Here is an 18696-nt window from a genome sequence, read left to right as displayed (position 1 = left end):
TACAAGGGTATGGCAGCTTTCTCCTCCAGGTTACACGTTTCAGTGAGTCACACGTGGCTGAAGCCTGGAAGTTGTTAACATCTGAAGGCTGTTGGTGGCCTTTGAAAAGGAGATGCTGGAGTCAGAACAGTTTCTAATAGGCAGGTGCATGTATCCCAGGAACCTCTGCTCTAGGCACTAATTGGCCTATCCTAGTTTTTCCAGATGTTATTTTTTGATCCGGTTTGATCTCTGGGTTTGGAAGGAAAAATTGACAAGGCATAGAAGATGAGATTGAAAGGGAACAGAATTTAGTGTGATACGATTTGGTAATAAAAGAGACTATCATCTTGGACTGAGTTAAGAGAACTTTGACAAATTCAGAAGCAAGTACAAGAGAAGGTCTCTGATAGACACCGAAGCCTAGTATCTGAGCTGAGCCATCCGATTGTAAAGGAAGACAATGAAGAACATGGACATTACTGTCTATGAATTTCCTGACTAGTCAGTGTCACTTCAGAGGTCACCCCTTCCCCCAAATTTTTCTGTTAAGCTAAATTTTGTTGTATCAAGAAAAATAAAGTATTAAGGTTTCACCAGAGAAAAAAAATTCTTGCATTTATGTGTTGTCTTTTATATAGGACAGAGACATCCTGAAGTATCAGTGCTCAATGTATTTTCTGATCCAGAGTACAACAGATCAGTCATTACAATAGCAGCTTCTATTGATGAGTTAGGTAAGATTTCAGTTTCTTTTTCTATGTATGTCTTTTGGTGAAGGGTCGGCTTCCAGTAAACCCAAATGCTCCTTAATCATTGATTTCCTGTGTTAATCTGAATACTCTTTTCCATACATAAGAAGTCTACCTCAAAACTGCATTCCTTTGTTTTTCTGAACAGGTACATCTTTGAGATATGCATTTCCTACTTCCTCTTCATTAAAATGAATCTTGGGGTCCAGTATTTAATAACATTCTTTCCCTGAAGATGATCACATATTTTTTGTGGCTAAGAAAAATATCTTCAGATTTTTTTTTCATATTTATATAAAGATCACTTTTAACCTTTATTTTACTTAAAAAGAACAAGTCAAAGAGTTTGTAAAATATCTTCAGATTTTAACCTGTGAAGTCGTAGTGTTGAATTTGCTTTCACTGATAAGCTGACTTGAAATGAGACATGCTAAGCAGTTGTGTTTTGAGTCAGGAGCCTGAAATCTTGAGATGGTCCATTGGGTGAAATGAAATGGGTTTCATGTGTCCTGCTGTAAGGTTTAGTGGGACAGCTTGAATTTGAAGGATCATACTTGATTAAACAAAAATCTGTATCATCCTTAGCATTGCTTGGTAAAGAATTTAAATTATTTTCAGATAAACTTGGTTTCAGCTTAGCAGATTGTCTTTTCTCAAAAGGTACGTTTGTTTGGAAAGCAAAGAGCTGATGGATGATTATCAGCAAATGACCAAAATGGTCATACTGCACTGCTAATGAAAACTCAAGAGTAATAACACTCTGAGGTGTCTATATGTATTTAGATAGAATAATTAATAAACCTGGAGAAGGAAATGGTAACCCACTCCAACATTCATGCCAAGATAATTCCATGGACAGAAGAGCCTGGCAGGCTACAGTCCATGGCGTTGCAAAGAGTTGGACAAGACTAAAATGACTAAACACACACACAAAATTTAATGAAAATCTAGTTATAAGAGCAAAACTAAAATACTTATGGTATACTTTTAAAAACATGTTTTTGTCTTTGTTGTTCAGTCACTAAGTCATGTCCAACTCTTGGCATGAGCTGTAGCACACCAGGCCTGACTCTCACTATCTCCCAGAGTTTGCCCAAGTTCATGTTCATTGAATTGGTGATGCTATGCTATGTTTGTCTATTTTAATATAAACTCATAAAATATTCTGAAGATAACAAAGAATTTTATCAGATTAATTTGATAAAGTTGAAAAAATTAAAAGTAACCAATTGTAAAAAAGGATACAAAGTTTTTTTAAGGCCAGTAAACTTTGCTTTCTTCTTCCACTTTGGGAAGTAAAGAGTTGGAAGAAATGTGAAACTTTGTAACACTTGGGGAGTGGGGAGAGGGGAAATGTTGGATCTTACATTTTTCTTTGTTTTGGATGAAAAAACAATCTTCTGTACATTTTACGAAAGGAACACAAACTGGTAGGACAGTAATAATTATAGCTGCTTCCTTAGATGCAATTGAAAGTTTAATGATCTTATTTTTTTTAATTTTACATTTTTAAGGCAATTCTGTTCTGGCTGCCTGCTTGGAAGCCTTCCAGTCTATCGATATGGAGGTTCAGGAGGGGATCCATCCTTGCCTAGGAGCAGTGGACCTGATTCCCATTTACCCTCTCTCTGGTGTTGGAGTGGAAGAGTGTGGAGCTGTGGCCAGAAGTAAGAGAAAATTTGGGGGAAGTGGGTTATTCCTTAATGGAAACCATTTTTACAAATCAGAACAGCTTGTGACAATATAATCACTCCTCCGTTCCCTGGGAAAAATCGACCTTGAAGACTTGTGTCAACAATAAGCTTTCATCGGTTGCAGTGGCACACACAGTGTCTTTGTGACTCATCCTTCCACTTTCTATCCTGTGACGCTGTGGAACACTCAGTGCTGTGGGATGCAGCCACTCGATCATTGTGTCCCCTTACAAATCCACGATAGACCATGAGGAAACAACACTAGTTTTTAATGAGTTCCTTAGACTCTTCAGGGCAGAACGATGGTGTGTTTCGCCCATCTGTGTTCTATTTTCTCGAGCAGGGGTAATGATGAGGTTGAAAACCCACTTAAATGTTAACTCCTACCCCTTTTTCCTCTGATTTTTTTTTTTTTTCTTCTCTTTTTTCCTTGTGTACAACTCTCTATAAGATTTTCTTTAGAACTGAACTGTCACATGCTTGATTTCAGCCCCAGGGGTAAGTTTAATTTGGAAAATTTGAGCTATGTCACTTGAGGTGTTTTTGAATTAAGCAAATTGGGAGAAAAGAAAGACCTTTTGCCTGGACTGTCTCGCTGGTTAATTATGAGATTCAGAGGCCCATAAGCTTTGGGGGAAAGTCCGCTGTAGGATGATTGCAGACTTCTCTCTATGACCTCAGAAATCCTCTGCGGTATTGCCTCATTTTTAGGTAACAGGGAGGTGTGTAACATTTGGGATGTAGATTTGGACTCTAGCTGAGCTGCGTCAAGCCCTAGAAATAGGAAAGGAGGCTTGTTTCCAAAGGTGTACCTCACTGCTTGTGCTGCATTTTTAACATGACCTGACAATCTGTGGATTATTTCTCTGGGGAAATCTTGGCCCAAAATTTGGTTTACTTTTCCTCTAAGAAAGAGTTAAAATTCAGCACGGGGAAAAATACATTTCACACGAAAATGAAGAGTTCAGAATTGTTCAGACCAGAATAGTGATTTTAATTGTCTTCAAAACAATTATGTTCGGTTATATTAAATCTCAAATTAGCTAGTACATGAAGTTCTTCATTACATCAGGACTGGTCCACCCCAGATTCTCGGCCAGCGTAGGAGACAGTTGACAACAGGAGGGTCTGGACAGAGTACTTCTCCCTTCCTTTGCCCTTTTACTTCATTGGCAGCTACTGTACCTCATGATTTAAACATGGACATTTCTAATTAAATGTGAGCTCAGCTGCATTCTTGAACTAATTTATAACATTCAATTTGAAATGTAATAGCTTCAATCTTCATCTGATTAAAAACAGTCATATACTGTACATGGTTACTATTTTGATGCTCCAACATGCAGTTTTTATTTTTACATTCTCCTTTCTACACAGCTGTTCATTTAATATCATCCATTTTTTTTAAGTTTTTAAACTTTTTTTGGTAACAGCATGCTCAAGCATTCTTATGAGGAAGAAGTGTTCATATTCTAGGATCTCACTGTTCTCAGAACAGTGACAGGATGTTTTCTACTAGGGTAACTGCTTCTCATGGAAACCACATTAAAATAATAATTTAACTAACTTTCTTTGGGAAGAAGGGCAGTGGAGAACATTCCAGTGATGAAGAACATAGTCAATATGTCTGATTCATGTATGCTTTATGTGCAAAAATTCTGAATGATATATTTCAAACATTTTGAAAACAGTTGGAAGCTTGATTATTCCTTAAGGAAGGGGTTCTTAAAGTAGGGTCCAAACTTGGTATTCAGGGAACTTATAAATAATGTTAGAGTCACTTGCAGTTTTTTATGATGTATATTTGTATATACATACATAGCTACACAAACACATATCTTTGCATATAATTTTAGTTTAAGAACTTCCACCTCGCAGTTCAGTTCAGTTGCTCAGTCATGTCCAACTCTTTGCGACCCCATGAACTGCAGCACGCCAGGCCTCCCTGTCCATCACCAACTCCTGGAGTCCACCCAAACCCATGTCCTTTGAGTCGGTGATGCCATCCAACCATTTCATCCTCTGTTGTCCCCTTGCCCTCCTGCCCTCAATCTTTCCCAGCATCAGGGTCTTTTCAAATGAGTCGGCTCTTCGCATCAGGTGGCCAAAGTATTTGAGTTTCAGCTTCAACATCAGTCCTACCAATGAACATCCAGGACTGATCTCCTTTAGGATGGACTAGTTAGATCTCCTTGCAGTCCAAGGGACACCACAGTTCAAAAACATCAATTCTTAGATGCTCAGCTTTCTTTATAGTCCAACTCTCACATCCATACATGACCACTGGAAAAACCATAGCCTTAACTAGACCTTTGTGGACAAAGTAATGTGTCTGCTTTTTAATATGCTGTCTAGGTTGGTCATAACTTTGCTTCCAAGGAGTAAGCATCTTTTAATTTCATGGTTGCAATCACCATCTGCAGTGATTTTGGAGCCCCCCAAAATAAAGTCAGCCACTGTTTCCACTGTTTCCCCATCTATTTTCCATGAAGTGATGCAACCGGATGCCATGATCTTTGTTTTCTGAATGTTGAATTTTAAGCCAACTTTTTCACTCTCCTCTTTCACTTTCATCAAGAGGCTCTTTAGTCCTTCTTCACCTTCTGCCATAAGGGTGGTGTCATCTGCATATATGAGATTATTGATATTTCTTCTGGCAATCTTGATTCCAGCTTGTGCTTCCTCTAGCCTAGCGTTTCTCATGATGTACTCTGCATATAAGTTAAATAAGCAGGGTGACAATATACAGCCTTGACATACTCCTTTTCCTTTTGGGAACCAGTCTGTTGTTCCATGTCCAGTTCTAACTGTTGCTTCCTGACCTGCGTACAGGTTTCTCAACAGGTAGGTCAGATGATCTGGTATGCCCATCTCTTGCAGAATTTTCCACAGTTTATTGTGATCCACACAGTCAAAAACGTTTGTTGGCATAGTCAATAAAACAGAAATAGATGTTTTTCTGGAACTCTCTAGCTTTTTTTTTTTAATTTAAATTTATTTATTTTAATTAGAGGCTAATTACTTTACAATATTGTATTGGTCTTGCCATACATCAACATGAATCTGCCACGGGTGTACACGTGTTCCCAATGCTGAGCCCCTCTCCCACCTCTCTCCCCATACCATCCCTCTGGGTCATCCTAGTGCTTTTTCGATGATCCAGCAGATGTTGGCAATTTGATCTCTGATTCCTCTGCCTTTTCTAAAACCAGCTTGAACATCAGGAAGTTCACGGTTCACATACTGCTGAAGCCTGGCTTGGAGAATTTTGAGCATTACTTTAGTAGTGTGTGAGATGAGTGCAATTGTGCAGTAGTCTGAGCATTCTTTGGCATTGCCTTTCTTTGGGATTGAAATGAAAACTGACCTTTTCCAGTCTTGTGGCCACTGCTGTTTTCCAAATTTGCTGACATATTGATTGCAGCACTTTCACAGCATCATCTTTCAGGATTTGAAATAGTTCAACAGGAATTCCATCACCTCCACTAGCTTTGTTCATAGTGATGCTTTCTAAGGGCCACTTGACTTCACATTCCAGGATGTCTGGCTCTAGATGAGTGATTACACCATCATGATTATCTGGGTCGTGAAGATCTTTTTTGTACAGTTCTTCTGTGTATTCTTGCCACCTCTTCTTAATATCTTCTGCTTCTTTTAGGTCCGTAACATTTGTGTCCTTTATCAAGCCCATCTTTGCCTGAAATGTTCCCTTGGCGTAAACATGGTTAAAAGTCAAATGTACATAGTTTGTTCCCCAAACTCTGAAGACCTACATAACTTCCCTTTCCCCCTCACTATGCACATCCTTCTATTTCCTTCTCCCCTGAGCCAGGTCTTTCAATTCTTTTATCTTATTATTTAGGATTCAAATCCTATTTTGGTACTTTTTTTTTTTTTTAATTTTCAGTTCAGTTCAGTTCAGTTTAGTCACTCAGTCGTGTCCGACTCTCTGTGACCCCATGAATCGCAGCACACCAGGCCTTCCTGTCCATCACTGACTCCCGGAGTTCATCCAAACTCATGTCCATCGAGTCGGTGATGCCATCCAGCCATCTCATCCTCTGTTGTCCCCTTCTCCTCCTGCCCCCAATCCTTCCCAGCATCAGAGTTTTTTCCAATGAGTCAACTCTTTGCATGAGGTGGCCAAAGTATTGGAGTTTCAGCTTTAGCATCAGTCCTTCCAAAGAACACCCAGGACTGATCTCCTTTAGAATGGACTGGTTAGGCATTGTCTATTGACTTCTCACTGTAGAAGATGAGAATTTAGCTTCCTTTCACCACATCCCTCACGTCCAGTGTGCGTGCAGACACACAGACACACACACACTTACATTTTTTGGATCAGTATTTAGTGGTCACGTTATTATCACTATATAAACATTATTCACAATGAAGCATTTAGACTTTTATTATTTTAAGTAAGTAAGTAAGTAAATGTCGCTCAGTCGTGTCCAACTCTTAGCGACCCCATGGACTGTAGCCTACCAGGTTCCTCCGTCCATGGGATTTTCTAGGCAAGAATACTGGAGTGGGTTGCCATTTCCTTCTCCAGGAGATCTTCCCAACCCAGGGATCAAACCCAGGTCTCCCGAGTTGTAGGCAGACGCTTTACCATCTGAGCCACTGGGGAAGTCTTTCTGTAAAACCTTTTCTTTTTGCTAGAATTGATTGTTATCTTTTTGATTGTTTGTTTACTCAAGTTGTTTATATACTTACCACTGATTTAACACCAGACTCTGTCAATAATAACATTTATCCCTGCATTCAGATAAAACACATCATGTATTGACTGTTCCATAAATTTTGTCTTCTTAAACAACTATCTTTTAGAACTTTTTGATCTGATTAGAACCAGTTACTCTAAATTTGTTGAGGATAACTGTCATCATAGCATTTCCTATTACTATTTTCCTAGGTTTTCCCTTCATCTTTCTGCATTTTGGATATCCTGGTTCCTGAATCCCACATCTTCTCTCCCTCCCCACCCCCGCTTTATTTTATGCCCTTGTTTTAGTGGAATGTATCCTCTTCTGGCTTTATAAAAAATGAGGGGGGAGGAGGAGAATAAATTTTTGAGAACTTACATGTCTGAAAATTCCATTATTTTACCTTCATACTTAATTTTTAGTTTGCCTAGGTATAGAATTATATGTTAGAAATGATTTTACTTTATTTTGAAGACATTGTATCAATTCTTATTTCCATGTTGCTGTTGAGACTTCTGAAGCCATTATGATTCCTGATCTTTGTATATGATCTGTCCCTTCTCTGGAAGAGATCTTCACTTTGTTTCTAGTGTTCTCAAATTTCTCTGATGTGCCTTTACATGCATCTGTTTTCATCCATTATGCTGGACACACGGTAGGTCCTTTGAGTCCTTGAAACTCATCCTTCATTGCTGGAAATTCTCTTGCGTTATTCCACTGATGACTTCTGTTTTCTCAGTTCTTTCTGGAAGCCCTATTATTTGGTTACTGAAACTCTGTACTGGTTCTCTACACTTACTTTCTCTCTCTTTTTTTTAAATCACTTTGTATTTTTACAATAATTACTTGCAAATGTCCTCTACTTTATATCGAAAGCCTTCAATAAGTTTTTCATTTCTTCTGTATTAGTTTCCAGGTGCTTTTATTTACTCTCTGAGTGTTCACTTTTCTAAATAACATCCTGGTCACATCTCATGAATATAGTAGCAATGTATAAGTTTTGACAGTTTCTTCTTTCTGCATGTTGTCTGTTCCCACCCCCCTACCCCCACTTACACCCCCAGGTTGCTTTCTCCTGTTTTGTTTTAAAACCTTCCTCAGATGTCAGATGATCATTGGTTGGCTGCTTACTCCAAGAGTGGACACTGAAAGACTGAGTGGATAATCTGAGGATGTAAGTGAGGTTTGTGGCCGGGTTGTTTCTTTGGAGAACTTCTACTATTTCAGTATCTTTGGGGTCTTTCTTCTTGGGTTTTTCTGGTTTCCTAAAGAAGAATCCACCAGTCTTCAGCCTGGAGTATTCAGCTGTCCATGATTTAGGAACTGAGTTGCAGAAGAGACTAGAAGAGTCTCAGCAGTTAGTATGCAAATGTTCCCTTCATTCCCCTCTTTTCCTGAATCCCCACTGCCCTCAGCTGTATCCCCTAGTCCAGACACAGATAGTGTTTACCTCTTATGTCTTCTGCCAGCTCCCCATCCATGTGGAGGGGGTGGGATCTAACTGCTGCTTAAACAGACTTTCCACCAGTCTCCCTGTTTGGAGCTATGGCTTTAGCTTCTATCCCAGAATGAGGTCACCAGTCGTGACCATTTCCAGGTGCCTGTGCTGTAAGTCAGGCCGCTTCTCTGCTGTCCAGGGTCTTCTGCTCGTCTTATATCCGTTCTCCAAGTTTCAGTCCCATCGCTTCCTTTTCCATTTCTGTTTGTTTGAGGGAATCAATGCTTTGCAAATAGATCTCTTTGACATCTTTTTTTCTGGGATTTTTGGAAGAAGTGAATGTAAACATAGGGATGGATCTACACTCTCATCTTTACTTGGAAGTCCCTACTTCTCTGATTCCTCTTGGTGATTTTGATTATCTTAGATCCTTCAAGAGTGCGATGAATTCACCTAATTGGAACCAAAGATAAATTTACAGGAACATTGTTCTTTTTTCTGACTTCTACCTCATAATCAAAGGTATTTAGTCTCAATTTCTAGACTTCAGTTATTCTTTTATAGACTGATTACTGTGGGCCATTCGCTGCGTGTGTATTTTCCACTTGTTCCTTGCTCAGTGTTTCATGTGCCAGAGACAGTGTCTCTGAAATGTGACCTTGTTTCTCACTCACACTCAAACCTTCCTGCTGCTGCTAAGAAGGACTAAATGAAGATGGAGGGGTGGGGTCAGAGCAGGAGGTGCTCAGACAAATCCCCCCAATGATTTGCCAGTGAAAGTGGGCTTAACTAACCTGTGATTTCATAATATTCTGCTTTGAAAGTCTAGACCATAGCTATGAGTACTGTAAATCATATGGAAACTTGCTTTTTGTGCTATGTCATTAATCAAATGAAATGATGTTTATATAATACTTTGTGAATTGACATTATTTAGAAGATTGGAAAGATAAAATGCTAGTTAAATAAGTTACATAAATAAAGATTTAGCACTTACATGATTGTTTTTTTTTAATTTACCTTAAAATATATGACCATTAATGAATTTGATTAGATTTATCAGGCTTGTTAGGTGATGTTTCAAGTGTTTTTATGTCTTGGAGAACATGTGCCATGACAGATTCACACGACATCAACACTTGTGTGGTAGTCTTAAGACCCTTCGATTACCTTATTACAGATTGTCAAAACATGGGCTGATCTGGCAAATCAGGAACAACTTTTTACTTCAAGAATTTCCTACTCTGATTCTCCAGTTGCTATGGAGATCATCTCATAAAACAGCCTTGGATTTCATTGCTATTAATTAGTATAGATGTTGAGTTCTGATATTGTTCTCTCTACCATTAACACTACCCTCATTGCCATAACATAAAAACAATGGTTGATTTTACAAGCATATGTTAACATAGTTTAAGGACATAGCATTTACTTTGAGATTTACAGGATACTGCCATCAGACAAAAAGCTGGTAAAAACGGATTATGCATTGGGAAAGTTCTTAAAATATCCAAATTGATTTCCAGCAACTTGAGTATACTTTAACTACAAAGAAGAGTTATTAGGTTGTTCATAAATGCATATTGCTACAGGCTTAATAAATGCAACAAGATTATTTCTACCACTGTAAAACAGAGCTACTCATAAGGAAGAAAAAGGCCAAATGAGAGGACTGGGATAAACTAGGTTATTCTCCCATGACTGGCAGTTACCTACACACACAGTCAAACTTGCAAAAGCTGCTCTCTTTCTATCACTTTGGCTCTGCAGCAACCTGAAGTCCAAGTACATTAACAAACACTCCGTGGGCATCCCTTGGCCAGTGGGGTACCTGAGCCTGTGGATGGACGATTCTAAGGCCCATTCCAGCAAGACCAAGCCCCAGTTGCTCACAGCAATGACTGGTGTAATAACATTCCCTTGTACTGGCTTTTCTTTCTTTCCTGTTTCACTCTTGGTGTGTACTGAATAGACTTTATTGAAAATTTTGACAAGAATAAGTGTATTATTATTTTATTTAATTAATAAAATAATTGTTATGCTTCCCAGTTGGTGCTAGTGGTAAAGAACCCACCTGCCAATGCAGGAGACGTAAGAGACATGGGTTCGAGGCCTGGGTTGAGAAGATCCTCTGGAGAAGGAAATGGAAACCCACTCCAGTATTCTTGCCTGGAGAATCCCATGGACAGAGCAGCCTGGTGGGCTACAGTCCATAGTGTTGCACAGAGTCAGACACATCTGAAGTGACTTAGCACAGCACACATGTGTATTATAAGAATCTTCTAATTGGGATGAGTGGGTGGAGTTCATGAAATCTTTGCTGCCTGACTTTATACTTCTCATAATTCTTCCCTAGTCTAAAAGTCTATAGTTTAAAACTGGGAGACCCCTACCCCACCACCACTTCACCTAGGGAAGGGGTCTCCTAGAATACTCAGGATTAGTCATGGGTCACTATGGGAGATATTAACACTCACCTTTACTAGCATAGGCAGGTCTGGGATCTCAAAGTTTAGAGGTTCTAAGTTTTCTGATTTTCAGTATATATATATATATGTATGTGTTTGTGTGTGTGTATGTGTGTGTGTATAGCACCCAGAAATTACATTTATGTCATTGCTAATGTTGTTTTAGACAATATTGACCTAACAGAGGATTTATAGCAAATGATTCATATGATGCTAACTTTTTTGAGCCTAGACCTCTAACCGAGGCTATGCTTTTCCTGAATTCCTTTCCATCTGTCCTTCCTAGTATGTGCAATGATTTCTAGGCCACTAGGATAAAAAAATTCTGAAGAAATAATGTAGTGATGCTAGTGGCATTGATAGGCCTGTAAAATTAAGTGCATCAGCACAAGTCTCTGTACACCCTCATGTGTCCACCAGCCTATCCACCTGGTCTCCACTTGGCAAGTGAGGGTGTGCTTCTCAGGAGACCCAGAGCATGTGATAATAGTAATGATGACAACACAGCTTATCCTGAAATGCTTTTATAATAATTATAGCATTATTTATTAGATTTTCATTTATTGTGTGATTCAAAATTGCATATATTGAATACCTCACATTCCAATTTTAATTAACCAAAATATATCATCAGGTAATGTCTCAAGATAAAAATTGTTGTGCCTCTCTTACCCTCATAGTCTATACATGACAGTTTCCTGGATAGTCTAAGTTATCTGCTACCTTGAGGGAAATAGAATTGTTATAATGAGAGTGAGGAAGTAGCCATCAGTGTTTGTGTGTGAATTTTTAGGAGCCATTTAATTTTTAAATTTTTTTCTTAATATATACATTTCATTGAATTATAGTTGACTTACAATGTTTTAGGTGCACAGCAGAGTGATTCAGTTATGCATATATATTATTTTTCAGATTATTTTCCATTATAGGTTATTATTAGGTATTGATTATAGCTCCCTGTGCTATACAGTAAATCTTTGTTGCTTATTGCATATCTATTTTTTTCATTAGAAATCTAGCATTCTTTTCACACTAAGTCAAACACGTGAGTCAAATGTTATAAATTTTTTAGTTAGGCAAACATTCATAAGTTTTCAAAGATATACATATTATTCATAAAACTTATATATATATATATATGTGTATATATATATGTGTGTGTATATATATATATATAATACAAAAGCTTTTCTACTATGCTTGATAAAAGCTTGGAAAAAACATCAGAAAAATAAAGGAGAGATGGAGAAATTGGAAAACATAAACTAAATGAAACCGGAGCACTGAATATAAAATAGAAAAAGTGAAACAAAAAAGTAAAAGATCATCATATGGTCCAGTTGTTTTTAAACATGAGTACTCATTAGAAATATATCTGGAGTTTGGAGGAAAAAAGCAGTATCTGGGCCTTTGTATTTTTCAAATAATTCCAAGATAACTCTGATTTTCATCTGGATGTTAAAAAGTGATCACAGGTTTTTCTATTAAATGATAGTTTTGGTGATATAGAATTCTATTATTTTTCTGTTGACCATCATGATACAGTGGTATTAAGTGAGTAATAGTTATGTAATCACTATTACATAAAGATGTTAATCAGTTTTTACAGTCAACAGCAGGACAAAAAAAGATAATTACAATTGCAGGCCATAATGGAAACATGATTAACCTAACAATATAAAATAATTACATACAGTTTGGGGGGGTCTAGCTGAATGATGTGATAAGTGAAAGTACATACAAGCACATTTTCATCCACCAAGCCAGTCTATGTCTTTTGGTTGGTGCATTTAGTCCATTTACATTTAAAGTAATTATTGAGATGTCTGATCCTGTTACCATTTTCTTAATTGTTTTGAGTTTATTTTTTGTAGGTCTTTTCCTTCTCTTATGTTTCCTGCCTAGACAAGTTCCTTTAGTATTTGATTTAAAGCTGTTTTGGTGGCACTGAATTTTCTTTTGCTTGTCTGGACAGCTTTTGATATCTCCATCAAATCTGAAGGAGAGCCTTGCCAGGTAGAGTATTTTTGGTTGTAGTTTCTTGGCTTTCATCATTTAAAATATATCTTGCCATTCCCTTCTGGCTTATAGAGTTTCTGTTGAGAAATCAGCTGAAAACCTGATGGGCGTTTCCTTGCAAGTTTTTTGTCATTTTTACCTTGTTGCTTTTAATATTTTATCTTTGTCTTTAATTTTTATCAGTTTAATTACTATGTGTCTCGGTGTTCTTCCTTGGGTTTATCCTTCCTGAGACTCTGTGCTTCCTGGACTTAGTTGACTATTTCCTTTCCCATGTTAGGTAAATTTTCAGCTATTATCTCTTCAAATATTTTCTCTGGTCCTTTCTGTTTCTCTTCTGCTTCTTGGACCTCTCTAATGTGAATGTTGATGTGTTTAATGTTGTCCCAGAGGTCTCTTAGGCTGTCTTCATTTTTTCCCATTCTTTTTTCTATATTCTGTTCTGTGGTAGTAATTTCCACCATTCTGTCTTCCAGGTCATTTATCCATGCTTCTGCCTCAGTTATTCTACTGTGGATTCCTACTATAGTGTATTATTCATCTCTGTTTGTTTGTTCTTTGGTTCTTCTAGGTCTTTAGTAAACATTTCTTGCATCTTCTCCATTGTTCTCCTGAGATCCTGGATCCTCTTCACTATCATTATTCTGAATTCTTTTTCTGGAAGGTGCCTGTATCTACTTTATTTAGTTGTTTTTCTGGGATTTTATCTTATCCCTTCATCTGGGACATAACTTTCTGCTTTTTCACCCTGATTAACTTTCTGTAATGTGGTTTTTGTTCTAGCTGTGGGATTGCAGTTCTTCTTGCTTCTTTTGTCTACCCTCTGGTGGAGGTGGCTAAGAGGCTTATGTAAGCTTCCTGATGGGAGGGACTGGCAGTGGGAAAAACTGGGTCTTGCCCTGGTGGGCAGGGCCTTGCTCAGTAAAACTTTAATCCAATTCTCTACTGATGGGTGGGGTTGTACTCCCACCTTGTTGAGTGTTTGGTCTCAGGTGACCCAGCTCTGGGGTCTGTGGGCTGTATGGTAGGGTTAATGGTGACCTCCAAGAGGACTTACACCAAAGAGTACCTTCCAGTATTGCTGCTGCCAGTGTCCCTGTCGCTGAGGTGAGCCCCTGCTGACCCCCACCTCCACAGGAGACCCTCCAACAGTAGCAGGTGGTTTTGGTTTAGTCTCCTGTGGGGTCACTTCTCCTTTCCTCTGGGTCGTGGTGTGCACAAGATTTTGTTTGTGCCCTCTAAGACTGGAGTCTCTGTTTCCTCCAGTCCTGTGGAAGTCCTATAATCAAATCCCACTGGCCTTCAAAGTCAGATTCCTTGGTGACCCGCAGTCTCTTTATCAGATCCCTAGGCTGGGAAGCCTGACGTGAGGTTCAGAATCTTCACAACAATGGGAGAACTTCTTTGGGATTATTGTTCTCCGGTTTGTGAGCCACCCACCTGGTGGGTATGGGATTTGATTTTATTGTGACTGTGCCCTTCCTGTCGTCTTGCTGTGGTTTCTTCTTTGTCTTTGGACTGGGGGTCTTTTTATAGTGGGTTCCAGCATCCTTCTCTTGATGGTTGTTCAACAGCTAGTTGCAGTTTTGGTGCTCTTGCAGGAGGAGATGAGTGCATGTCCTTCTACTCTGCCATCTTGAACCAGAGTATCATAAATTTTTTAGTGAGGCAAAAATTAGTGTTTTAAAATATAGATAATATATATAGTATTTATATATATATATATATATATGTATACAAAAGGTTTTGATACAGGCCTTTTGATACAAGCCTTTTGATAAAGGCTTCAGAAAGAAAATTAAAAAAAAAAGAAGAGATGGAGAAATTGGAAAACATTAACTCGTGTGTGAAGTTTTGATAACCAAAAGGATAGGACTTGTGAAAGCAGGTTACAAAGTGTATTCCATAGCAATACAGTCGAGAAAGAAGGAAGGCCACCTCACTGTTTGCTCCCAGGAAGATGAGGACTGGGGTTGGGCTTTGGGAGGAGAGCATTACAAATAGTACTTGTCTTCCTTTCCCAAATCTTGAATCAATTCAACAGTAGAGAAAGGCAGATGAGAAGTGGAAATACTAACTTTATTACTGATAAAAACTAATGTGACTGCTCAGCTTACCCACCTGGAGAATCAGACATCCAACCAGTTAGAGGCAGCACTAGACAGCTCAGGCCTGACCCTGGCAAGCTGATGGCAAGGAGGAGATGCAGTGGAATGGGCGTTTCCTGCTGACAGCTACCTCCGAAGAAGGAAGAGAGGAGGGAGGAGCCCGGCCTCTGCACACCCCACTTCTCTCCCAAACTCTGCATCAGGGAATGGATGTTGGGAGGGAGCAAGGCCAAGTGTTGTAATTTCCTAAAGGCTGTAGTAACAAAAGTGCCACGGACTAGGTGATATAAACTCCAGGAATTTATCATCTCACAGTTCTGGGGGCTAGAAGTCCAAGCTCAGGGTATCGTCAGGGCTGGTTGCTTCTGAGCCCTGGGAGGGAAGGAAGGATTTGTTCCATTTTGGCTTGTGGATGGCTCTCTTCGTGTTCACATGGCATCCTTCTTGTATATTGTCTGTGTACAAATGTCCCTTTTTTATGAGGACACCAGTCATGTTGGATTAGGGCCCTGCTCTAATCCAATATGTGACATCATGTTAACTAATTATATGTCAATGACCCTACTTCCAAATAAGGTCACATTCTCATATCCTGGGGGCTATGACTTCTACAGATGAATTTGACAGGGGCACAGTTTAATTCATAACAGCCAGTAAGACCAGCAGTACTCTCTACATGTGGAAATAAACATCAGTAGTGAGCAAGAAGCATTTTCCTTCAAAAGGAGATTTATTTATTTATTTATTTATTATCCCACACATGGTACACTTCACTGAGTTTAAACAGCACAGAGTTCTGACACATGTTATTGATGGTAGATAAAATATTATTTTTACTGAGTCTATGAAATATTTATTTTTACTTGTTAGAGATATTTTATTATTTTTTAATTAATTTATTTTAATTGGAGGCTAATTACTTTACAATATTGTGGTGGTTTTTGCCATACGTCGACATGAATCAACCACGGGTGTACATATGTCCCCCTATCCTGAACCCTCCTCCCACCACCCACCCCACCCCATCCCTCTGGGTTGTCCCAGAGCACTGGCTTTGAGTGCCGTGCTTTGCACTTGTCGTCTGTTTTACATATGGTGATATACATGTTTTGATGCTATTCTCTCAAATTATCCGTCTTGCCTTCTCCCACAGAGCCCAAAGTCTGTTCTTTATATCTGTGTCTCTTTTGCTGTCTTGCATATACTATCTTTCTAAATTCCATATATATGCATTATATGCATCAGATGCATTTTATATGTGCATCAAATGCATCAAGTGCATTCTTTTTTATAGCTGAGTAATACTCCATTGTGTATATGTAGCACAACTTCCTTATCCATTCATCTGCTGATGGACATCTAGGTTGCCATGGATGGCCCAGCTACTGTAAACAGTGCTGCAGTGAACACTGAGTTACACATGTCTCCTTCAATTCTGGTTTCCTTGCTGTGTCTGCCCAGCAGTGGGATTGCTGGGTTGTACGGCAGTTCTATTTCCAGTTTTTTAAGGAATCTCCACACTGTTCTCCATAGTGGCTGTACTAGTTTGCATTCCCACCAACAGTTTAAGAGGGTTCCCTTTTCTCCACACCCTCTCCAGCATTTATTGTTTGTATACTTTCAGAAGGAGATTTGAAATGGTGGGCATGGGTGCCTGGAAATGGGCATCCCCTGAGAGGTGATAAAAAGGAGACAGATTGTGGATGGGGGATGGGAAGACTTGCCCTGTTTTGGGGGCAAGTCGTGAGAGTTCGGGCTAGACATGAGACTACTAAGAGGTTGTCAAGTGTTGACACTGGCCAGTGGCCAGGAAGATGGAAGAGGTATGAGAGCCAGACACGCATGAGGAGCATGCAAACTGCCTCATGCAAACTATTTGTTTGGCATTTGGGTATCTCTGGTTGTGTGGAAGAGCCACCTTTACTGTCCCTTGCTGTGGGGAGTTGACTTTATACTGAAGGCTGTTTACACATTGCTGATCCATTGGCCAGCAGAAGGCTTCCTGGCCATCCCCAAAGCTTAGCCATGTCTCAGCTGAACTACTCTTTTGGGGAGTCCCAGCTTCTTAACATCCTCACTGAAAGAGAATAAGAAGTCCTTATGAAATGGATGCACTATAAGGAAGCCACAGGCCAATTTCAATCCCACCCACCCTTTACAATATACATATGCCCATGAGTTTTTGATCAGTGTGACCTAAACAGTTACATCACATTGAATGGCTGGACAGGAAAGCCAGATGGTAAGCAGACAAAATAAGGTTTTTGGAGCTGAGTAAACCTGAGCTCAAACCTATTCTACTTACTTGCCAACTGACTTAAGGAAAATTGTCTAGTCTCTTTTATAGTCTTTTTTGGTCTTATATCTGTACCATGGGGAATAATATCGTCCTGTCAGGATGGTTATGAAAAATAATGCCCATAAGTAAAGCCCCTGGTCCCCTGCCTTGCACCTGGAAAGAGCTGTCACTATTTTTAGTGATTCTCTATGGCCTTATGGAGGGGGTTGCTGAGCAGTGGGGGCCTAGGTTATCCCCCTCCACCATAAAGAGAGTGGATTCCTCTTCTCTGTTTTGTGTTATTGAGATTCTAAATAAAGTACCTCTTGAGAAAGGGATTGCACGACAAGATGTTTGCAAACCTCTCAGGCAGAAGATCTGTGAAGTGCTTTCAACTCTAAAATTCTAAGTCCTATAGCAGACAGCTTCTTCCATGTCAGTTCTTATCTTGAAATGGTATTTGGCTCCCATTTCAGAGACCTGCCATGCAGGTAAATGAAGAGGTATTTGTGAGCATCCAAGCAGTGTTGGAGTGCTTGTTATGTTTCCATTTACCATAGGACAGGCTATGGGGACTATAGGAGAAGCATGGTAGAGCTCCTCCCCCAAGAAAGCTGGGCCATGAAATCTGCACCTGAAATAGGAGAGAACACCATTTGTTGTTGTTTACATGGGACACAATAAAGCAAGTGACTGAATGCAGTGTAAATTCCATATGTTAGGTCACTCAAGGAAGTGTAATTCTTTAAAGAAAGAGTATCATGTCTGCACGAAATCTGCAGCATATTTCCTACAAAGGAATAACAAGCTCTGTGTATACATATCTCCATGAAAGTGTATGTTATATGCAAGGAAACAGTAAGATTCTTGGATGTAACGATCTATGTGTGGGGGAGTTCCCTGGTGGCCTAGTGGTTGGGAATCTGGGCTCTCACTGCCCAGGTTCAGTCCCTGGTCGGGGAACTGAGATCCAACAAGCCATGTGGCACAACCAAGAAATAAAAAGTAAATGCATATGTGTAAAATGTGTCCTAGACTACTAATATACCATATGCATGCGTGCTATGTTGCTTCAGTCCTATCTGACTCTATGTTGCCCTGTGGACTATAGTGTGTCAGGCTTCTCTGTCCATGGGATTCTTCAGGCAAGAATATTGGGGTGGGTTGCCATGCCCTCCTCTAGAGGATCTTCCTGACCCAGGGATCGAACCCACATCTCTTATGTCTACCTGCATTGGCAGGCGGGTTCATGTA

The 18696-nt window shown here is 39.4% G+C and overlaps 1 protein-coding gene across 4 annotated transcripts in view; it reads left to right on the top strand.

Annotated features, from left to right (window-relative positions):
- FTCDNL1 (formiminotransferase cyclodeaminase N-terminal like) overlaps positions 1-18696 on the top strand; it is an 88097-nt gene that overhangs the window by 50546 nt on the left and 18855 nt on the right. For all 4 annotated transcript variants that reach the window (XM_061380995.1, XM_061380976.1, XM_061380967.1 and 1 more), the window contains 2 exons: positions 621-716; positions 2246-2398. In XM_061380995.1, the coding sequence (XP_061236979.1) occupies positions 621-716; positions 2246-2398 (249 nt within the window). The remainder of the gene's footprint in view (positions 1-620; positions 717-2245; positions 2399-18696) is intronic.

This window comes from Bos javanicus, chromosome 2 (assembly GCF_032452875.1).
Source record: "Bos javanicus breed banteng chromosome 2, ARS-OSU_banteng_1.0, whole genome shotgun sequence".
Classification (NCBI taxonomy): domain Eukaryota; kingdom Metazoa; phylum Chordata; class Mammalia; order Artiodactyla; family Bovidae; genus Bos; species Bos javanicus.
The sequence above is the reverse complement of the archived record's forward strand: the minus strand, read 5'-3'. Positions and strand labels throughout refer to the sequence as shown.